A 22,349-nucleotide genomic window follows, 5' to 3' on the forward strand; every position below is an offset into this window, starting at 1 on the left:
ACCCATTCTCGAGACGACTACCTCAACCCAACTAACCCGAGGGGCTGCCGTACGGCGTGTCGATCTCAGCGAGCTTGCCACGCGGACGGAACCCTTCTCTCGCATTGCCCTCGTAGTGATGCCATCCACTCACCGGACTGCTCGCCCTCGAAGGCGGTGCCCACGGTGGAGGCGGAACATTAGCATCCGTGTTCTCCACCCAAGCACCCGGCGCCGTCGGCACGCCTTCCAGCAGACGCTGTTCCGCCTCTGTCAGCTCCTCCGTGGTACGACCACAGTTGCACGTGGCATGCGACGTGCCCGTGCGATCCGGCAGATAGCTCACCGCCCACGGCACATTGTCCGGCAGCGAGCGCGGCGTCGAATAGCCGTGGTTCCGGTTACTGCCGTTCTGGTCAATGTGGCCGGCAGAAGCCGGCGTCAATGCGTGCAGACCGATGCTGCTCAGACCGTTGCCCGACCGGCCGCGGTTGTTGCGCGTGGGACTCGTGTTGCGGCTCTTGCGGCCCGAGCCGCCAAAGTGCGAAGCGAAGCCGCCGTGTCGGGTGGGCGAGGTGTCGCGCGATCCGGCTCGCGAGTTCGCAGCCGAGTTGAACGCAGAACTGAAAGCAGAACTTCCCCGAGATCCGGGAAGCGTCATGTTGAGCGTGGTGGTGCGCTTCCAGTGCTCCAGCTCCGGATGCGAGTTGCGAAGCGACGACGGCGGCGTCGGAGACGAAGGTCTCGAGTTGACGGGCGACTCGAGCGAGTAAGGCGGAAGGTGGATCGTATCGAAGGTACAGCAGCACGAGGGGATGGAAGTGGCCCTTCGCATCGAAAACACCTGCACCTTGGGCTTGCCAAAGCTGTCGCTCTCCTCTCTTGTGTCCAAGACGTCCTTGCGAGAGAAAAACACTTCGGCGCCCATTTCATGGCTGACACGGATCTCTGCACGAGAGCCTCGGACAGTGCTGGGTCTCAGGATGTTGTCGTCTGGCAAGCGCACGACCGACTTGATCTTGTATCCGTTTTCATAGTGCAACGGTGTCGCCGGCTCCATGGGGGTGACCGGCGCCGAAATGGAGCCGTTGAGCGGAAGACCGAACGGCGAGAGATTGGCTGGGCCCGGTCCAGCTCCACGGCCGGGTCGACCAGGCGCGTCGTTCTCCATGTCTCCGATCCAGATCGAGTCTTCGGGCCCCACGGCGTCAGTATGCTGCTTGGTCTTGTACGGCATGTATCCCTTCTCCCAGAGACGCAGCTTTTCGGTGGGGAGCTTGAGCCAACCTTTTCGCACGTCGCTGTACAGCTCGAAGGTTTGCTCGAGGAAGACGCGTATGACGTGGACGTTGAGCCCAGCGGGAGGGTCAGGATGGTACAGGCTGAGATTGACGGTGCCTCCTACGGTGAGAGAGGCAGACGTTAAGGAGACCGAGAGGGGCCCCAGCGCTTCGTGAGCATCGTGGTATTGGATGTCCAAAGGCGCCGGTCCGCCGTCCGAGTTCACATGGAGAATAATGAAGATCTCTTTCCACGTCGAGATGTTGTTACGCGCGCGACCAGCGCCGAGAGCAGTCGCGGTGAGGATGTAGCGGACGCGACCATGCTTGCTTCGCTCGAACGGCGGTGTGGAGGCCGGGATGATAAAGGCGAACTCGAAGCCGTGGATGCCCTTGTCGAGGTGGATGCCCTCCGAGACGTTGCAGTTGTGTGCCTTCTCCTTCTCCTTGCCTTTGGAACGCGATGGTCTTACGGGGATAGCGCCGGCGGTGCCGTCGTTCATGATCTCGACAATCTTTTCCATGATGACCTTCTCCTCCCATCGTATTGAGGAAGCCGAGGACGAGGCATTCTCGGGGATTGCTAGCGTCTGCACGCCCTGAAGGACTACCTTGACACCTTGTATGTGACGTTCGCTCGGACACTTGATCTCGACGAGACCGCGGAGAGTCTTGTCATCGCCTGGAATCTCGGTGTTGGGCGGCGGAGGATGGATGAAGATGTCTTGCGAAACGAGATGGAGCGAAATCTCGCAGGGGTGATGCACGATCGAGCTGAACATGCTGTGCGTTGAGGCGCGATGGCCAGTCCTAGAGTTGCCGATCGGTCAGGTCGCGAAGTTGAGATTGCTGGATGATGACGACCAGCGAGAAAAGCGTTGCTCGGTGGTTCTCGGTCTCGTCGGATCTCGCCGGGGAGTCCCGGGACGGAAGATTGCCTTGCACAGATGTGGTGGTAGAAAGGAACACAGAACCAGGACTGAGCAGGAGATGGTCCGGTGAATGTCGAGGTCGATGCGAGATCAGCGCGATTCACAACAGTGAAAGACAAAGTGCGGCTGAGCACGACTGAGCCTTCCGATGATCGTCGGATGAACCGACACGCTCGTTGGTTGTTGATCGATTTGCCTGGTTGAAGGATGCTTGGTGTTGCGTTATGTTGGTGGGTTTGAAGCTCGTGCTTCGGTGGGGCCGATTGAGCTGCTGTGACCGACAGGCCTTAACTTAATGTGTTGTCTTGGCTCAACGTTTATCGTCGTGGCGGAAGTAAGCTCGCTCTCGTCCGCATTCTCTTGTTCCAAAAAAGGAGCCGTGCACCGCAGTGTGCAGATAACATTTTGCAGCCATCTTCAACTCATGCAGTCAGATTACCCTCGCCGCTCTGTGTTTGATGTGAAATTTATTTAAGAGAAAAAAGAATTGAATTTTTCTTTCCCGAATTCGCGGTTTTGCAAAAAGGGCATGGGCTCGTCAGATACAGACGGTATGATGATCAGGGAAGGCGAATTTCGCAGCCAACTCCGACCAAGGCCATAAAACGATATAAGCCACGACTGGCCTGCTTAGCATAACAAAGGCTTTCTTTCTTGTGAGCTGAGAAATTCGATTGCAAACAGGACCAACGGCCAAATTTTCGGATGAACTCGCGACCCTCTTTCGCCAAAAAGGTGCGGACTGGTCATGATTTCCTTACTGCAGCCATTTCGAGTGCTGCGCTAACGAGGCGTGTCATCGGCACCGACCAAGGACCGTTATCGAAACGGCAACACAATACGGCTTCAGCCGCGTCTTCGGCTTGCCACTCACAAAGCCGAACCCTTCTGCTTATGGAGTTTAGCTATTCTGTATCGATCGCATCTCATCTTATCCGCCGTTCGCCATTCGTTGCGATGTATCGTTGTCTCCGGGCGCGAAGCTTAATTCACGTTTTAGCAGCAGCTACTCTGACGCTTATTCGATACTGTGACCATGGTTCGTTGTTAGCCTCACCAAGATTAGCGAAGTCTCACCCTGCGTTGGTTTCTGGACGACCTGCTCTGGCCGTTAAGCATGACGGACCATCACCGCTTACGATGCGTGCGCTGCACCATACACTCCTGTTTAGCAGCGTGGCCATTGTGGTCCATGAATGAAGACCAACGAGCGGCGAATTTTGCATGTGGTGCAAGCGAGGCCGATCAATCAGCCTAAAACATTCGGCGAATTTTTCTGATGATTCGTCGCTCGGAACATTTTTTCCTTTATGCAACCATTTGCCCTCGAACGGTCAAGCCGCCGGTTGTGCCAGATTGATGGTAGTGGAATGAGCAAGGAACGCAGCTTGCTTTTGAACTGGGAGTATCTCTTAGTTAAGAACAATTCAAAGTTGTATGCAGCATCGAAGTCAGGTGATAACTTCCACGAAGGCACTTGTTGGACACGGCCAGCGTACCGGAGAGGGGGACGGAAGGAAATGCGCCTAGCGAGTTCAGGGTCCAGCTTCGACGACACTAGCCAGACGATCCCATCCTCGCGACACTTTTCGACCCGACATGTCTCGCAGAGCAGCAGCGACAGTCGCAGAGATGCTTCTTTTGGGCACCTCTCTCCCGTGAAGCCCGAAGTTCAATTTCGAGATCGATGAAAACAGATTGCACGCCGAGTGTGGCCTTCATTGTTAGCTTGAACGGTAGATGAGTAAGAAGGCCATATCGATTGCGTAAGGGTGTCACGGCAATTTGGCGTGCAACGCTCAGGGAAGGGATTGCACCGATTCACCGACTGCATCCTTGGAGACAGATGTGGCGCAATCCACATGAGCAGCATCTGCAAAGCATAAATCGATAAGATTTGGCGGCTGTGCTCGGCAACAGCGCAACCACATTTTCGACGATTTAGCTGTGCAATCCTTCATCTTGAAGGGGCGTTTTCTGTCGTCATGCACGACTGACAGGTCGACATGCATTGCAAGCTTATCGTGCGCCCTCACTGAAGCTGCAACGCCGAAGTGCCCTTCGCCTGCGCCCATGTCCTGATGCGAGCAGCACGTCGACGTGCATCATACAGGATCGCCGATGCCAACCCACTACTGAGTCCGATTTTTGACACGATCCAAAAAGTCGCTTCTCTCGAGGTAGCCTTTCATGTCGCCAAGACCCTTACCGCCGCCTTTCGTCTGATGCTCCAGCTCGTCAAGCTCCTGCTGCGAGAGCTTTGAATGATCCGACTTAAACGAGTCCCAGTCGAGCTTGCTCTTCTCAAGCGTGTTGAGTTTGGTCGGCTTGGCGGAGGAGGCCGAAGCCGAGAGCGCCGCGAGCGACGACTGTTTCTTCCGCCTCGGCCCGGGAGGTGCTGGACGTGGTCGGTCCGCTGCGGTTGCAGTTCCGGGGCGGGCCGCGGTCGGATGACTCGATGCGGATGATATTGTTGACGGTGCGGAATTCGCCGTTGCATTGCTCATAGTTTGCGTGGTGAGATGCTTGATAGCATCGGGATGCGAGCGTCGTAGCAAGCGTGTTGATACGTGAACTTCGCCAGCGAACTTGTACGTTGTGGGAACCGATACCATGTCATCTCCTGCACTTGCTGATGGTGTGGCCGACGCGTTGACGATGCTGGATGTTGATGTTGCGGCTTCCCCTTTGGGTTCACGAGCAGTATCGGACCCTTTTATAGCCTCCCATTCTGCCATGGCTTTTGCCTTCAATGCATCTGCTTCGTCATTTGCTGTTTTCGACTCTGCGACGGTCTCTCCGATATTTGGCGCCAGCCTTCTGCGTTTGCCGAGCCGGTCCTCACCGCCAGCGGCCGCTATGAGTTCCTCACGTTCCCGCTTGAGGGCTTCCAACTCGTCTGCGTCGATCTCCTCCCCGGCGGGTAATGGCACTTCTGCTGCATCGTCCCCTGCATCCGAGTCCGCATCGTCCGAGTCGTCTTCCGACGCTTGACCGGCAGCGGCGGACGGTACTTGGCGCCTGTCCGAGGGCTTGGAGCGTTTTGCGGTGCCACGAGACGGACCTGCCTCTGGTACGAAGTCGTCGTCGTCTTCCGAATCGCTGCCCGAGCTAAGCGCAGCGCGCGGTCTCTCCACTTGATGAGAATCTCGAGCGAATGCTGTCATCCTTGGGATCCGTTGAGGGTGGGGCGCCGGGATGGTTTCGCATGCGAGCGAGGGTCGTGGTCAGAAGAAATGAATGGAAGCAACACCTCCACACCACAAGACGCGCCGGAAGACCAGTCGACCATACATTTTCGGTTGGAAATGCGCAGTCGAGTGAGCTGCGGGGGCGGCAGCGATTTTGAGTCCGTGCGTGCGAAGAGAAGCTTGCGACGCTCGTCCCCAACTTTTGCTGCCACTGACCCGCTTCGGCTTATGCTACGTTCTACCCACACACACAACAGCATACAGTCCATCACCTGCACCTGCCGAAAGGAAGTCCGACCGCATGCACTCTCTGCCTCCCGCTCCTTGAACTCGCCTCACGTCTCACGACTGCTGTCAGCTTTCCGTACTCTACCGAACAAACCTCTTGCACTGCCGGTCGACCGACCGTGACATACACTGGTCGCCATGCCGACGTCATTCGAACAATGGCAGCACACAGCTGTCTCAAACATCTTCAATGTCACGTTGGATCGTCGAGAAGCCGAGTCGAGTGGTTGGGAGAAGACTTTCCTCAAGGAGCTCGCAGATGAACTCGCACCGGGATCCGCCGCGCCACCACCCCTTTCTGCCTCTGTGGCAGACCAGATCCTCATCGCTCGTCTCTCTCTCGATCCACACGGCGACGTCATGAGCGACGATGCAGAACACATCACCATCCTGGCCAGCCTGCCAAAAGGTCAAACGTCGTGGGACTACCTCGTAGCCTGTTGGAAGAAGGCGAGGTCCGAAGAGAGCCGTCTACGCAAGTCGCTACCCGCTGCGGACCAGCCAAAGGCGCTGGCAGTATTGGAGGAGATCCGTGCCCTTCTCGTCTCCTACGCTGGGCTTGTGCTACAAACACCGGATATGTTTCCCAATGCTGCCAAGCCAAATGGTACGCCAGTCTCGCCCTTGGTACTGGTCGACAGTTTGACGCGAGTCTCTTCCTCCATCTCTTCTTTTGGCTTCTCCAGCTCCGAGCCGTCTTCTTCGCATAGCACAGCAGATCTCACGACAAGATTCGAGACGATCGATGGCGACGATCTGCCCGTCTTTCTCAACGAGCTCGCTGCGAGGTTCGGGAGCGACGAGGGTCTCGACGAGATCCTGGGACCTGCGTTCACAGAGCTGACAAGGAGGATCCGCGATGGCGACCGAGGCTCCGATGCGCCTGCTTCTTCGTCGCCTGCTCCATCGCAAAGCCCCAACGCAGCGGGCGCACCAGCTGGTGGAGCCGGTGGTGTCAATCCAGCTGCTCTCAACCAGGCCCTCGCCAACCAGGATGTCCAATCCGTCATTGCCCAGTTGCTGGCGGGACGCATGCCAGGTGCGCCGCAAGCTGCTGGTTCTCTCGGCGCCGACGCAAAATCCAGCGAAGGGCTCACCATCACGGGCCTCGAGTGGAGACCTTACGTCAACGCCATCGTCGAGGCCGTCGAGATCAAGCCCATCGCCAATATGCTCGCCCACCTTCCCAACTTTGATCCTTCGAACACAACAGGCGCGCGGATCGAGCTAGACTCGCTCCTCGGCCCCGTACTGCGTCTTTCGGCTTTCCCAGATGCCTACCCAAGCATAACACAGCACTACTTTCCGAACGCGGCTACGCAGAACCAGCAGGAGGCGGACAGCAACTTTCGCAGCATTCAGAGCACCATGGAGATAGTGCACACGCTCAATTTTCGCATCTTCAACGCCGTCGTTCGTTCCGGCGCACCGGCGCGTGAAAAGGTGCTCGCATACTGGGCCAGAGCTTGCGCTCTGAACGCGAAGCGAGGCGCCATGCAGGTGCGACAGGAACTCGTGGCAAGCGACGGCTACATGGTGAACCTCTACGAGATGCTGCTTCGATTCGCTGATCCGTTCATGGACGCTGGCTTCACCAAGATCGATCGCATCGACCTCGAGTACTTGCGCAAGCAGACGCGATTCGACATCCTGGAGCTCACGCGCATCAACGCCACCGAGGCCGAAGCCAAGGAGTGGACCGAGCAGGGTCGGGCAGAGCCAGCAGGCGCATCAGCCAATTTCATCACTGAGGTCTTCTACCTTGCAGTGCGACTCAACAATCTTGGGCTCGGCAAAGCCGTGCGTCGAATCGACGAGAAGGAAAAGGAGATGGGCCGTTTCAAGAAGCGCATCGCCGAGACGGAGGCCGACAGAGCCATGTGGTCGGCAATGCCGCAAGCGCCTCAGTACGAGACCTTCCTCAAGCGGGCCAAGGCCGAAGTCGAGCGTCTGCACGGCGAGATCTACGCAGCTCAGAGTCAGCTCATGGCGCCTGAATTCCTACAGAAGGTGATCACTTTCAACTGCTTCCTCATGGCGTGGCTCATCCGTGTTGCCGAGCCCAAAGCGACACACCCACATCCTCAAGTTACTTTGCCACTGCCGCAAGAAGTGCCGACACGCTTCCGCATGCTTCCCGAGCACATGTTCGAAGACATTTGCGATGTGATGCTCTTCGTCTCACGAGTGAGTGCGCCGCTGTCAGAGTCGGCAAAGAACGATCTGGTGACGTTCTGCACCACTTTCCTCAGCTCGGGATGGTACATCAAGAACCCGTTCCTCAAGGCTAAGCTGGCCGAGATCCTCTTCTACAATGTCATTCCCTGGGGCAGGCACACCAACGGAGTGCTCAGCGACACGCTCAACATCCACGGTCTGGCGCTGCAGCATCTCGTACCTGCGCTCATGAGCTTCTGGATCGAGGCCGAAAACACGGGCAGCCACACGCAATTCTACGACAAATTCAACATGAGGTATCATTTGTCGCAGATCTTCAAATCGGTGTGGAGCAATCCGAAGCACAAAGAGCAGATCCATCGCCAGGCGCAGGCGAGCGGCTCTGACTTTGTCGTGTTCATCAACCGATTGATGAACGACGTCACCTATTTGTTGGACGATGCGTTGGACAAGCTGCAGGAGCTGCATACCAAGCAGTCGGAATCGGAGGAGACGCCAGAGAGCGGATCGTCGGCGCAAGAGCAGCAGGAGAGAGAGGGTCACATCCGTCAGCTGGAAGGTATGATCAAGTCGGACCTGCAACTGGGAACCGAGTTCATGCGGCTGTTGATCGATTTCACTGCCGAGACGGCCGACGCATTCATGACGCCGGAAGTGGTGGACCGCTTGGCGGCCATGTTGGACTATAACCTGGATCTGATGGCTGGCCCCAAGTGCCAGAATCTCAAAGTCAAACAACCCAAGAAGGTGAGCTTCGAACCTCGCAACCTTTTGCGTATGATCATGTCGGTCTACCTCAACCTCTGCAGCAAAGGCGAGTTCGTGGCTGCCATCGCACGCGACGGACGAAGCTATTCGAAATCCGTCTTCGAAAAAGCTGGGTGGATTGCGGAGAAGTACATGCTGAAGAGTCCGCCGGAGCTGGAAGCGTGGGCGGGGATGATCGCGCAGGTGGAGGAGAAGAAGCAGATGGAGCAGGATGAGGAAGAGGATCTGGGCGAGGTACCGGACGAATACCTGGACCCACTGATGGCGACGGTGATGAAGGATCCTGTGCTGCTGCCAAGAAGCAAGACAGTGGTGGACCGATCGACGATCAAGGCGCATCTGTTGAGCGACTCGACGGATCCGTTCAACAGGTCGCCGTTGAAGATCGAGGATGTGATCCCAGACACAGAGTTGAAGGCTAAGATTGAGGCCTTTATTGCCGAGAGGAGGCGTAAGCCCTGATAGTCCAATATGGCAGGAACTCGGTGTGTCTGTACGGTAGCATCTTTATGCGTTGCACTCAGCAGCAGCAATCGACAATATATCTCCGTGATCATACCAGTGCGAAGCGATGTTGTCCTGAGCTAGCTAGCGCCCGCGCCTCAGTCGAGTTGCGTTTGTGCTCACAGCCTAGCCGATTTGGAGCCCTCGTCTGCGCCTGGGACGTTGACGTTTCTGCTAGGCATCTCTTTTTCCCCGGGGAACATTACACCTGCTCGGGGGGACATCAACCGTGGAATTCTCGATATGGGTACAGGACCGGGATGAGAGGTCCAGTGCTACACTGTATACCCAGTATGCTCGTGTCTCTTTGTGGATGCTGAGATCAGGACTTCATCAACTTCTTCTTCTCTGCTTTCGCCTTGTTGACGACGAACTTCTGGTTCGTTTTGTCGGCTCGTTCGATGGCTTTCGCCTTCTTTGCTCTTGCTGCCCTGCCCATAGACGCACCTGCCGAGCGCTTCTTGGGTTGAGACTGAGGCTGCTGCGAATGTTGGAACGGCTTGTACGGTGATGCTGTGGTAGAGGTGGTCGAGGAAGAAGGTTCGTAATCAAGCTGGAGTCCTGGCTCTGGCGCCCTTCGCTCGGCTCGCTTGTTTGAGTTCTTGACCATGTCGAAGGTGCCTGGACGATTGAGCGATTGCGACTGTGACGGTGATCGGATCGAAGGTGTCAGGTTGGACGATGAGAAGATTGCAAGATGAAACTTTGTGATCGCATGACCCTGCAAAGAAGCAAGGCAAAAAAAATAAATGTGGAGAAAACCTCCATCGAAAACTTGACCAAAAAAATGGGTTCGAAAATGCAAGGCTCGCAGCTGCAGCTGAAGCTGCCCAACCCGTTTCCACCCATGAATGCCGCATGTGAGCGGTCTTCAGGAGTGGAGCGTCGTGCCAAGCTTCAAATGACACTTCCGACAAGTACCGACGAACCAGACGGTGTGTGTTTGTTTGACAGCAAGCTCTGCTATTCTGAAGGTGAACACCAAACGCCTTAAAAATCTAACACAATTGTATCGAGCGTCGGATAACTTTGACCGACTGTGTGTGTGTGTGACGTTGAGAAGTAGAATTCCGAACAACCCTGTTGTCGGAAAAAAATGCGATGCGGCGCTCGAGCTGAGGTAGCCCAGCGACGAATTCAATCCCAAAACAGAAAGAGCGCACAATTTGGCAAGCGAGCGAGCAGGATGCGGCTGGCCCCTGAATTGAGCTGAACCTAAGAACAACACGCGCGCGGCAGACGAGTCTCAAGCCAAAATCCGCTCAATAATCTCGCTTCGCTAGCCAAGAACAACACACACTCTTCCGGTGCGTCGGTCTCGAAACATCCAATTTGGCAGCAGCAGGAGCAGCAGGAGCAGCAGAAGCGCGCTTATGATTCCTGAGTTGATTTACGGTGCATCGCTGTGCTGTCTCCACTTTCCACTTTCCACTTTCGGCTCCTTACATGCCTGTGCAAGCAGCGACGTGCGTGTCTCACAAACGTGCTCCCACGCTTCTGTGGGAACCCTGGGATCACTGACAGCTGAGTCGACACCTCCGCCGCCTCATCTCGCTCTCCCTTTCTCTCATTCCTTATCCTCTCCTTCTCCTTGTCCTGTTCCAGCTGTTATTGCCGTAGAGCACATCTCATCGCGCACCATATTTATCTCTAGACCACCCAGCCCAACGCTTTCCAATACACGTATCCGACCGCCGCCTTGATGGTGTCCATCTGCCTCCGGCTTATCTGAAGAGTTCCACCCTTCGGTTCGCGGAAAGCAGCTGCCGCCTCTCTTCTCGACAGCCACCATGTCGAGCCCGAGCGGTGACGCGCAAAAGCGTCTCGGCGTCGCTTCGGCTCTACCGACAGCCGACGACCGCCTCAGCGACGATTCGCACAATGCCTCGCTCAGCACCACTCCCACGCAGAGCCACATGCACAAGTCCAACCCTTCATCCGCCTCGAGACTAACTGCAGGAGCCGCCTCCACTCTTCGACCCAACAGCAACTTGCGCCCTCCGATCCCTCACGATACTCCTTCCGCCACATCGCATCGTCCGCAGCAGCCATCCAACTCATCCTACTCGGCCGCTTCCGACAGACTTAGCGCATCTAACGACGAGTCCAACACTTCGCTCGTCGGCCGCGCCAAGCCAAGTGTGAGTCTGCTCCGACGGTCGAGTGCGCAAACCTTGCTGCTTTTTCACAACTGACCATCAATATTCTGACCCTTCCTGACGACCCACACAGTCCTTGCTGCGGACACCACAGACACGTCCTGCACTGCCAAGGCAAGGCTCGCGTACTCAGCGTTCCGTCTCTTACGCAAACTCGGACCTCGAAACCGTATCTGCCATGTCCGCCTCCGAATACAGCTCAGCCGGCGAAGACGATCCAGACCAGTGGCGTAGATCTCAACGCGGCCGTCCCGCCGACTCTGTCGTCCGTCAAGGCACCAACATTGGTCGTTCCGGTCTGCTCGTCGATCCATCTCGCTCAGCAAGTGGCGTGCCATCGGCAGCGACCAGCACGTCCAAGACGCGTCGTCCCTCTGCTCACACCAGGGACTCGAGCAAAGTCCGCAGACAGAGCAAAGCCTACCACACCGAAGACGACTATCTCGACGCTGCAGACGACGATCGGTACGGTCCATTGGACGATGAGGACGACGAGGTCGAGCACCACGACAGAGGTGAGGAGCTCGTTCGTCGTCGAATGAAGGCTCGTCAGCGCGAAAAAGCTCTGCGTAAGAAGGCCGAAAAGGAGCGTTCTCGCCAATCGTTTGCTGCCTATGGAACCACCAGCAACGCTCAGAGCAACAGTGCTTCTCAGGACAACAACAATGCCGCACTCCTCTCTCCTAGCCTTAAACCTTCCTCGGCCATCCTCGGTCAACGTTCCACCTCGCCCTCGCCGCTGCCCGATCGATCAAGGCGTCCCACCACTATCACAATGCCGCCGCCTGCATTTGGCAATCAGCAGCTTGGCGCTCTTTCCCCCACCTCGGCATCTGCTGTGCACAGCCCCGGTGGAGTCGCCAGTAGACTCTCGTCCGCAGCTGGCTATCCCTCCCCCCATGGTCACATTCGTCGACCCAGTTCAAACAATGCACAGAATCGCTTCAGTGGGATCAGCCATGGCCAAACAAGCACCGCCGGCCCCAGGAGCGCCTCACAAGCGCCTCAAACAGCTCCCGTCGCCAACGACTTTTTCAACGGCCTCGGCTCCGCTTCCAGCAGCGGCCGGGCTCCCACTGATGCGAGCTCCAGCATGGCAGGCAGCGTTCAAGCCGATGATGATGCGGACGAGGATGGCGACACCATCGCCAGTCTCGCGGATAGACGTCGTCGCGACGACACCGGCGAACATACAGGCGATACCGCTCGACTCAGTGGCGAGGATGACATCGAAGCCGAATTCGACCAAGATGTCGAGGGCGAGGATGGCGGCGGTCACGGCGAAGACGACGACGACGACGACGAAGACATTACGGATGATCAAGATGTCGAGTATACGCTTAAGGATCGACAGGACGCCATCAACATTGAGCATCCCTTTGGCCTGCCCATCTGGAAGCCTGCGCTGTACAAAAAGTCGCGTTCCGTCACCCGCAACGCCGAGATTGCCCTCCACTCGATTCCAAGCGCTGCTGCAGAGCGCCACCTCCTGCCTGGCAACATCCTCTGGACCATCTTTTTCGGCTCTTGGCTATCCCTTATCTGCTACCTTTTCTCCATCCTCATCAACTTCGTGCCGCTTGGAGGATCTCGGTACGCTCGGGTCATCTGGGAGCTCGGCGGATATCTCTTCTGGCCGTTCGGAAAGTACGTCGAAGTTGAGGTTGCTCCCCACAGTGGTGACCGCTGTGCCGGTACAAGCAACAACACCGACGAGGCAGCAGAGACTCAGTGGGTCGAGAACTCTTTCACCCCCGTTGCAGCGCGCTTTCCTCACGACCACGCCCATGTCGTTCCTTTTAACTCTCGTCCCGAATCGCTTCTATCGACGCCGCGCGACAAGCTTGGAAGCAGTCTAAACGACACGCTTCGTCCAGAAGAGACTACTCATCAGTGTGCCGACGCCGGCTCTTCGAGCGGATCGGAGGCGCGCAAGTCCACGCCACGTGCCTCTGAGCATGGTGAGTCCAGCCGCACCTCGCAACAGGAGCAGGACGAGACAACTTCGCTCAAGGGCAAGGCAAAGGCAAACGACTACGGCTCCACCTACGACTCGCAGATCGGAAACCAACTCACCGACCTCGAGCGCATCGAGGCTGAGCAACGAGTTTATGGCTACGTCGACGATGAACACGGTCACGATGTCGGCGCTTCGCAACGGGTCGGTGGCCGCGCAGCCTTCGCCATCTTCTACGGCATCTTCCTCTTCCCTCTGATGGGTCTCGTCTGCCTCGCATGCTGGGGCATGGTCTTTCCTATTCCTATGGCTAAGCTGACGTGGGTCTTGCTCAAGAACCTGGCCACGCGTCCATTGGCTCTGCACTTCCGCTCGGCATCAGACTTGGCGAAGCGGCAGCAGCAGCACGGCGAGATTGACGAGATTGCTGGCGCCGCAAAGAAGTTCTTCCTCCCGCTGAAACCTGGCGAGCCCGCTCCGCGTCCCGCACCGGTCAACGCTGGCAAGGTCACCCTGCAGCGACGCAGCAAGATCCTGCTCTGCACGTACCGTGCCGTCGGCAGCCAGTACTACAAGTACACGGTCGGTGGCGTCAACATCTTGTTCGTCAACACGCTCCCCCTGGTCTTTTTCACCATCTTCGACTTTTTCGTCATCGAACGCTACGTCGAGCACCACGGCATCAAGCACGGCTTCCTGGCTTTTATCTCAGGTCAGGGCGTCATCTTTATGCTTGCGCTTGGAAGCGTTATCCCGCTCTCCTACTTCATCGGCATGGCGGTTGCAAGTATCAGTGCACAGAGCAGTATCGGCATGGGTGCCGTGATCAACGCCACTTTCGGTTCCATAATCGAGATCATCCTATACGCGATCGCATTGACGCAAGAAAAGGCGCGGCTGGTCGAAGGTTCGCTCATCGGATCCATTTTGGCTGGTGTGCTGCTCATGCCCGGTCTCTCGATGTGCTCCGGCGCCACGAGGAGAAAGGAGCAGCGCTTCAACGCCAGATCTGCCGGTGTAACCAGCACCATGCTGATCATGGCCATCATCGGTATCCTAACGCCTACGCTGTTCTATCAAATCTATGGCACCTTCCAGTTGACCTGTGAAGGTTGTCCCACTGGCAACGTCCCTGGCGATACTTGGAGTTGCCGTCGATGCTTCTACGAACATGTGCCACCGGCCACGGATCCCTTCTTCCAGCAGAACGTCCGTGGCCTCATGTACACTTGCACCGTCGTCTTGGTGCTTTCGTACGGGGTCGGATTGTGGTTCTCGTTGCGCACCCACGCTTCTCAGATCTGGCAGAACCCCCAGCCGGTGCAGCCAGGTCAAAACCTTGTGGCCAACCAAGCAACACTCGCACACCTTCCTTCGGCACAGCGCGCTTCGATCTACAAACGACTTGTCCCCGCGACGGTGATGCAGCAGCTCTTGCCGACGACGCAACCTGCTGGTGGCGCAAGCGGTGCGCAAGGCCACTCTTCGGCCATCAGTGGGACGACATCGGCACCCGGCACGATCAAGGCTTCTGGACATGCACATCAAAGTACAGACGCTACGCAGGACGGTCCACGACCTTTGCAGCTGCCCGAGCACTTCAGCCAGGAAGAGTATGATCGAGCTGTGGCACTCACAGCGTCCGCCTTCCACACTATGCTACAACAGCAGCAGCGACACGACGATCACCATTCTGTGAACCCGGGCGGCGGCGAACGAGATCATCTTCGTCGTCATCAGTCGCAACAACAGCAGCAGCAGCACGGCAAGCATGCGTCCATGCACGAAGAAGCGGCAGCAGCTGCACCGCGAGGAGCTGCACACGAGGAGTCCGAGGGTCACGGTGGTCACGATGCCCCTTCGTGGTCGAGAGGTACATCGCTCACAGTGCTCCTCTCGTGCACCGTACTGTACGCCATCATCGCTGAGATCCTCGTCGATGTCGTCGACGTCGTTCTCGATGGCTCCGGAATCGACGAGAAGTTCCTCGGCATCACCCTTTTCGCTCTGGTCCCCAACACCACCGAGTTTATGAACGCCATGTCCTTTGCGATCAACGGCAACATCGCACTCTCGATGGAGATCGGCTCCGCCTACGCTCTGCAAGTGTGCCTGATCCAGATCCCCGCCATGGTGGTCTTCTCGGCTTACTACAACTCGGGCATCTCGGACGACCTCAACCTGATCCACCGAAGCTTCACCCTCATCTTCCCACGATGGGATGTGATTGCGATCATCTTTGCCGTCTTTTTGCTCACCTACACGTACATCGAGTCGCGATCCAACTACTATAGGGGTACAATCTGTATCTTGAGCTATACGGTGCTGGTAGCTGGATTTTTCTTTGCTCCTAGCACGGGGGACGTCGAGGATCCAGGCGATGACAACAGGGGGTTGAAAGGTATGGTTGGGACCATGGGGTTGATGGCAGGAGAAGGTTTGAAGGGTCTGATGGGTCAGAAGATGATGTTTGCGGTGGATGGCGGTAGGTTCGGTGGTGGAGTGAGTGGGTGGACTAGAGCAAGCGCTGTCGCGTTGAGCGGTCGTGGTGGAGGCAGGGCGGTGGTGGGTGGTAGTGAGATTCTGCCGGACGGTCCGAACTGGCTGCCATCCTTGGATGTGGGAGAGTGGATGTATGCTCTTTGGGCGTCATTGTGGGCGCGATGATAGAGTCATTGGACGATATGGAGTGGAAGAGGCGTCCTGTTCTTACGATCCGTTCTTGCACAGTTTTCAATGCAATGTTTCTTTCCGTAAAGTCATCCCTGAGTTGCGGGATTGGTGCGCTTGATTGCGGAAACGAATGTGAAAGGGAAGGTGACTCGGAAACGTGCGGGATTGGATGAGGTGCGGATACAGCCAGCTCAACGTCCGTCGTTCCGCATTCAAGAAGTCACGACATATCACCAGACATCGTTCCGCACAGCGACATTTTCCGCTCTAACAGGGAGACAAATGCAAATTTCTCGAGACAGGTGCAAAATAATCGTGATGGACAAGAGAAGCTAAAACTACATGGTGAGGACGATGTACATACGAAACAGGACTCGATCGTGGATACGATCATCCAGAGCACATCAAGCACGCTTCGCGATTCTCCAATGAGCACGCGAGTTGATCCGCCTCGAGCTGTCGTAGACGTTGACGTTCGAGAGCAGCGGCGAACCCGGCATCGACTTCGCCGTCCTGCTTTGTTGCGGCTTGAGTGAGTTCGGCGGTCTTCTCCTGCTCCTTGGCGGCGGCGGCCTTGGCCTCCTGGATGGCCTTGACTTCGTCAGCGCTGCGGAGGCCAGGACCGTCCTTGGTGACGGTGCCGTCGATACCGAGCTGGCCGACGCCCTGCGTCAACGAGTCGACACCTTTGGTGGGCATGACGGCGGCGACGGCGGGCGATGGCGAGGTGGCCTCGGCAACGATGGCGGCAGGGGTAGCCTCCTCAATCGCCTTCACGGGTGTACCAGTGCGCTTGGCCGAAGCCTTGGCCTCGTTGACCTCGGCGACCGAGAGGGTGAACTGGATCGCGTTGGAGGCAGGCTTGGTACGCAGGTAGTACGTACCGGTCTTGAGACCCTTCTTCCAGCCGTAAAAGTGCATCGAGGTGAGCTGACCGAAGGTGGGCGCCGAGAGGTGGATGTTGAGCGACTGCGACTGGCAGATGAAAGCACCACGGTCGGCGGCCATGTCGATGATGGCCTTCTGGCTGATCTCCCAGACGGTCTTGTACAGCTTCTTGATACGGTCAGGGATGCCGGGCACGTTCTGGATGGAACCGCCGTGGGCGATGATGCGGTTCTTCATCGTGTCGTTCCACAAACCCTGCTCGACGAGCTCGCGAAGCAACCAGGGGTTGACCACCTGGAACTCACCGGCGAGCACACGACGCGAGTAGATGTTGGACGTGTAGGGCTCGAAGCACTCGTTGAAGCCGAGGATCTGACTGGTCGAAGCGGTAGGCATGGGAGCCAGCAGCAGCGAGTTGCGGAGACCGTGCTTGGCGATCTTGGTCTTGAGCTCGGCCCAGTCCCACAGATCGGAAGGCGTGACGCCCCACATGTCGTACTGCAGCTCGCCCTGCGAGGCGGGCGAGCCTGCGTAGGTCTCGTAGGTGCCGTGCTCCTGAGCCAGCTCGCACGATCGCTCGAGGGCGGCGTGGTAGATGGTCTCGAAGATCTGCACGTTGAGACGGCGAGCCTCGGGCGACTCGAAGGCGTAGCCCATGATCATGAAGGCGTCGGCGAGACCCTGGACACCGATGCCGATGGGTCGGTGGCGCATGTTGGACCTGCGAGCCTCCTCGACGGGGTAGTAGTTGATATCGATGATCTTGTTGAGGTTCTTGCAGATGGCCTTGGCGACGCTGTGGAGACGCTTAAAGTCGTAGACCTTGGTGACGGGGTCGATAAAGGTGGGGAGGGCGATGGAAGCAAGGTTGCAGACGGCGACCTCGTCGGGAGCGCTGTACTCGATGATCTCGGTGCACAAGTTGGAGCACTTGATGGTGCCGAGGTTCTTCTGGTTGCTCTTTCGGTTGGCAGCGTCCTTGTAGAGGATGAAGGGGTTGCCGGTCTCGGTTTGCGACTCGAGGATGGCGTACCAAAGCTTCTGCGCCTTGACGGTGCGCTTGGAGCGACCCTCGGCCTCGTAGCGCTCGTAGAGGCGCTCGAACTCGTCTCCGTAGCAGTCGGCGAGACCGGGGCACTCGTTGGGGCACATGAGCGACCAGTCGCCGTTCTGTTCGACCCTCTTCATGAAGAGATCGGGCACCCAGAGCGCGTAGAAGAGCTCACGAGCACGCACCTCTTCCTTTCCGTGGTTCTTGCGGAGGTCGAGGAACTCGAACACGTCCGAGTGCCATGGCTCGATGTAGATGGCAAAGGCACCGGGGCGCTTGTTGCCACCTTGGTCGACGTAACGGGCAGTGTTGTTGAAGACGCGGAGCATGGGCACGATACCGTTGCTGACACCGTTGGTGCCGGCGATGTAGGATCCGGTGCCGCGGATGCAGTGGATGTTGAGACCGATACCTCCGGCGGTCTTGGAGATCATGGCACACGTCTTGAGCGTGTCGTAAATGCCGTCGATCGAGTCGTCCTTCATGGTGACAAGGAAGCACGACGAGAGCTGCGGGTGTGGGGTACCAGCGTTGAAGAGGGTGGGCGAGGCGTGGGTGAAGTACTTTTGCGACATGAGGTTGTACGTCTCGATGGCGCTCTCGATGTCCTGGCCGTGAATACCGACGGCGACACGCATGAGCATGTGCTGGGGACGCTCTGCGACCTTGCCGTTGATGCGGAGGAGGTAGGAACGCTCGAGGGTCTTGAAGCCGAAGAAGTTGTAGTGGAAGTCGCGCTCGTAGATGATGGCCGAGTCGAGCTGGTCCTTGTGCTCCATGACGACCTTGTAGGTGGCGTCGGAGATCATGGGACTGTGCCTGCCATTCTTGGGGTTGACGTACTCGTAGAGGGCCTGGACGACCTGACTGAAGTTCTTGCTGGTCTCCTTGTGCAAGTTGCTGATGGCAATGCGCGCGGCAAGCACGGCGTAGTCTGGGTGGGTAGTGGTCTTGTAGGCGGCAGTCTCGGCAGCGAGGTTGTCGAGTTCGACGGTGGTGACACCCTCGTAGATGCCGTCGATCACCTTTCGTGTGATCTCGATGGGGTCGACATAGTTCTGATCGAGGCCGTAGCAGAGCTTTGAGATTCTCGCTGTGACCTTGTCGAACTTGACGACCTCCTTACGGCCGTCTGGGTTTCGAAAGAGATGAAGAAATTGGCATCAGCACGTACATCCTCCCATCGTCTCAACCCGTCAGGAGCGACGCGATCGCGTCTAGAAAGTTGCGGTCGCGAACAGAAACTTACCTCGCTTGTATACGTAGATCATGTTGTGTATGGCGGAAGCCAAATGGGGTATGGGAGATGCTGGTGGAAGGCCCTTTGGTATATGCGATTCGCCTTGATGAAGGAGCTAGTGATGGCGACGCCGAAGATGGATGATGCAGGAGCAACGTGCTTGGGAAGTTGCAAGGATATGCGCGCGGTCAAAGGGAAGATGGCAGTGGGAGACAATGCAAGGAAGAAGGGAAGGGGATGGTAGAGGGAGACCTGTGCGACGATGGAGGAAGAAGGAACGACGGCGAAGTGGAATCGAGGCCGAGTATTATATGTGACTCTAGAAGGAGAGAAGGAGATACTGTTCCACTCGAACGCGCTGTGCTGTGCTGTCGCAGCTGAGAAAATTTCCGTGTTGTCGTAGGTGTTGATTGCTCTCAACACGATCTGCAGCGGAGGCAAAGCTGAGCTTTTCGCGTTGGCGACGGAGAAGAGCGTAGACGGTGGCTCATTTACACCACGTCGCGCTCAGCACGGCAAAGAAACTCAGTGGAGAGGGCGCGTCAAACGATTCAAGGCAGCAGGCACAGTCAAATACGTTTGAGCGCGTTTATGAGGCTCCACACACAGAGAGACGCGAAGCTGATGAAATCACTCAAAAGTCCGGACGTGACGGAGTGACTGAGTGACTGACGGGGAAGAGCTGGAGTAAAGATCTTACACCTTGCTGCCATTTTGTGGTTGCCCTTGTCCGGTGTTCGCCTGTTGCGATGCTGCCTCTTCCTTCAACTTCACCATGCCTGAATTTTCGAATCCCGGCCCGCAGCTCTTCACCGAGCGAATTTGGCCACGTTGGTGTGGGACGCGTCTTTTTTCCCGCTGCACTTCTTCAGCCAGAGACGCGTAGCGCATCGTGTAAAGTGCAAAAATGCCTGGGCCGGAGTTAAAAATTGATACGTCGCGGACGAGACCAACACTCGGGTTGCACAAGATGGCACATTGTCTTTACGCACCAGCTCGCCGGCCGACTCACGCGAGCATGGCCGATCAACACGGCTTCGGTGCGCGCTCATCAGAAGGTCGCCGCGTCTCTAGATCCTGTGATGTACCTTACACGAATGCCTCGCGTGCGGAGAGCGCGTCGTCGGCCCCGAGTTGCAGCAGCAGCTGCATCGCCAGGTTCACACCTCGTGTCGCGGTCGAGGCTCTGACCCCACACGATCGAGATCGAGCGCGCACCAGCACGCCAGCCTAGGCAAATTCTCTCGTAGCCCCCGTGTTGAACGGAGCTTCAGTACACTGCACTCTTCAGCGATAGGCAAACTTCTCGACCTTGCTTCGGCTATGCATCGTGACCGAGTCGGAACGCGATCGTCTCCTTGAGTCGCTCGGCTCTTAGCCCTTGTGCAAATCATTGCGACCCTGTACAGATGACTCGGACCAGATCAAGCTTGAAAGGGTCCCTGTGAGACAGTCGGGACCAATAACTGCACGTCCCCGTCAGGACGTTTGTGCTGGCCGGTTGAGGAAGACGAAAGTTCCAATGCTGCTGCGCAAGAAAGCATGAGGTTCTTTCCAACTCCTGGTCAAGGGCTCAGGGACGAAATTTGGCACCAGATAGCGAACACAGGAGGGGCATTGTGGCATCAGCCAAGTTGTCCCGCTCGAACTGCGGATCGATGCCGATGAAAAAAGCCATCTGCCGATTCGGATCTGCTTCCGAACGCGAAGCAAAAAGAATGCGGGATGCGAGGAGAAGCTCGCCAGAAGCTTCGCGGCGACTAGCACAGTGCAAGCGAGAACTCGTGTTACCGCTCCATAGAATGCCACAAAAACTCCTTGCATGGTCAACTCTACCTTGCACATGACGTGCGCCGTTCCGAATGCCTCAGTCCGCCGGTTGTCAGCCACTGCCATACGGCGTCTTGAACCAAGAGATTCCGGGGGCTGTCGGCGAACAAGACGGTAAGCAGCTGCATCGACAGTCGCTTCCAAAAAGAGTGTACATAGACAAAGGACGATGCTTCTGGTCCCACCCGTCGACCACAAACATCCTTGCCGCGAGCTACCCTAGTGCACTAAGCGAGCCTCGCTACCATGTCCAGTTGCCTGCTCACGCGCTCGAGTTGTTCAGAAGCCACTCTGCATGTCAAAATCGACAGACACACCCACTCGAGCGTCCTGACTACGGTTGTACAGGTCCGCGATGTCTGTTGTTGCTTGCGTGTTTCATCTGCTGTCGTGTGCCGCGGTTGGTGATCGGGAATGGCTTTGATACCGGACTGGCGCGTTTCTCAGCCGGAGTGCCTCGATATTGTACATTGTATTGCCAGATTCGCTTGCCGACCTCATTTCTGCCAGAGCTGGTGCGTGGGAAGGTGAAAGATGGCGTTCCGTCCAGGTCAATCGTTTGCACGCTCCGCCAAGAAGGCGACAACCTTGAATTGTTGCAACTCTCCCGGGGCACTTGGATGGCAACAAAGTGTCAAGGAATCGAGCGGACTCCCAGCTCGGGATTCAGAATTTCGGCGGCTTTGCATGATTTTTTTGAGCTGCCGCTCCAAAGTCCGACCGATTCGTCTACAAGTGTACGCCTCTCATGCCAGTTTGTGCGCTCTTCCGCGGCGCAACAAGTCAGGAAGTGTCGAGCGCTCTCGTGCAAGCGGCCTTCCTGTGTGAGAATGTCTCTCACGTTCTCGTCTCCTGTCTCCTTGATCGAATGCAGGGTCTGCTTGCTCGAATAAGCAAGCGAGCGAGGCATTTCATTATGGTACAAAGTGAAAGCCGAAGCCGGCTCACACCACACCTGTCGCAGTGGGTCTTAAGCGCTCGCCGGCCCACACGTCGTCCTCTTACAAGCTTGCTTCACACTGATACTGTGTGTGGGCAGACGTTCGGGCTATGATTTGTTCAATTGACGGTCGACGGTGGACACCGTCCTTCGAAACTCGAGTAGTAGCCGTCGCAGTCGAAGCTCGCTCTCGCCAAGTTGTCCTGCACGCATCGCAAACAACAACAATCTTGCATGCATCACGGCGTGTCCTGTACAGTGGCATGAGACAGATCTGGATAAAGCAAATAGCAGCCGGCAGGATCTGCTGTATCTTAACCTCATGTTTCAAACCCTTTCGCCGAAGAAGTGCGATTGCATTCTTCCCATGGGTTCCGAGAACGCCAACGCCAATTAAAGAAATGGGAAGAAAGGAGAGTCTGTCAAGGGACCTGCATGAGCTGCGTGTCTCGGCCTGGCGGCTCTTATTTTTTTTTTTTTTTTTTTTTTTT

At 56.9% G+C, this 22,349-nt stretch overlaps 7 protein-coding genes across 7 annotated transcripts in view; 3 read left to right on the top strand and 4 right to left on the bottom strand.

Annotated features, from left to right (window-relative positions):
- Nucleotides 1-31: 31 nt before the first annotated feature.
- PHSY_005691 (hypothetical protein) lies at nucleotides 32-2,041 on the bottom strand (the record flags this gene model as incomplete). The annotated part of the gene is made up of 1 exon (XM_012336299.1): nucleotides 32-2,041. One exon carries the CDS (start codon nucleotides 2,039-2,041, stop codon nucleotides 32-34), a length of 2,010 nt encoding a protein of 669 aa, XP_012191689.1.
- A 2,282-nt stretch (nucleotides 2,042-4,323) lies between these two features.
- On the bottom strand, nucleotides 4,324-5,358 carry PHSY_005692 (SWR1-complex protein 5; the record flags this gene model as incomplete). Its single annotated transcript, XM_012336300.1, has 1 exon — nucleotides 4,324-5,358. One exon carries the CDS (start codon nucleotides 5,356-5,358, stop codon nucleotides 4,324-4,326), a length of 1,035 nt encoding a protein of 344 aa, XP_012191690.1.
- Nucleotides 5,359-5,808: 450 nt separating this feature from the next.
- Nucleotides 5,809-9,078, top strand: PHSY_005693 (ubiquitin conjugation factor; the record flags this gene model as incomplete). The annotated part of the gene is made up of 1 exon (XM_012336301.1): nucleotides 5,809-9,078. One exon carries the CDS (start codon nucleotides 5,809-5,811, stop codon nucleotides 9,076-9,078), a length of 3,270 nt encoding a protein of 1,089 aa, XP_012191691.1.
- Nucleotides 9,079-9,442: 364 nt separating this feature from the next.
- PHSY_005694 (zinc finger containing protein) lies at nucleotides 9,443-10,447 on the bottom strand (the record flags this gene model as incomplete). The annotated part of the gene is made up of 2 exons (XM_012336302.1): nucleotides 9,443-9,841; nucleotides 10,421-10,447. 2 exons carry the CDS (start codon nucleotides 10,445-10,447, stop codon nucleotides 9,443-9,445), a joined length of 426 nt encoding a protein of 141 aa, XP_012191692.1.
- Nucleotides 10,448-10,910: 463 nt separating this feature from the next.
- PHSY_005695 (membrane transporter) lies at nucleotides 10,911-16,245 on the top strand (the record flags this gene model as incomplete). Its single annotated transcript, XM_012336303.1, has 3 exons — nucleotides 10,911-11,261; nucleotides 11,353-15,721; nucleotides 16,184-16,245. The coding sequence occupies 3 exons, from the start codon at nucleotides 10,911-10,913 to the stop codon at nucleotides 16,243-16,245; spliced, it is 4,782 nt and encodes a 1,593-aa protein (XP_012191693.1).
- Nucleotides 16,246-16,299: 54 nt separating this feature from the next.
- On the bottom strand, nucleotides 16,300-19,119 carry PHSY_005696 (ribonucleoside-diphosphate reductase large chain; the record flags this gene model as incomplete). The annotated part of the gene is made up of 2 exons (XM_012336304.1): nucleotides 16,300-18,980; nucleotides 19,098-19,119. 2 exons carry the CDS (start codon nucleotides 19,117-19,119, stop codon nucleotides 16,300-16,302), a joined length of 2,703 nt encoding a protein of 900 aa, XP_012191694.1.
- A 1,831-nt stretch (nucleotides 19,120-20,950) lies between these two features.
- The window catches only part of PHSY_005697 (hypothetical protein), a gene marked incomplete at both ends in the record, with an annotated part of 6,249 nt that continues 4,850 nt past the window's right edge, over nucleotides 20,951-22,349 (top strand). Inside the window, one exon of the mRNA XM_012336305.1 lies at nucleotides 20,951-21,032. Coding sequence (XP_012191695.1) covers nucleotides 20,951-21,032 — 82 coding nt within the window. The remainder of the gene's footprint in view (nucleotides 21,033-22,349) is intronic.

Source organism: Pseudozyma hubeiensis (genome assembly GCF_000403515.1).
Source record: "Pseudozyma hubeiensis SY62 DNA, scaffold: PHS52, whole genome shotgun sequence".
Classification (NCBI taxonomy): Eukaryota; Fungi; Basidiomycota; class Ustilaginomycetes; order Ustilaginales; family Ustilaginaceae; genus Pseudozyma; species Pseudozyma hubeiensis.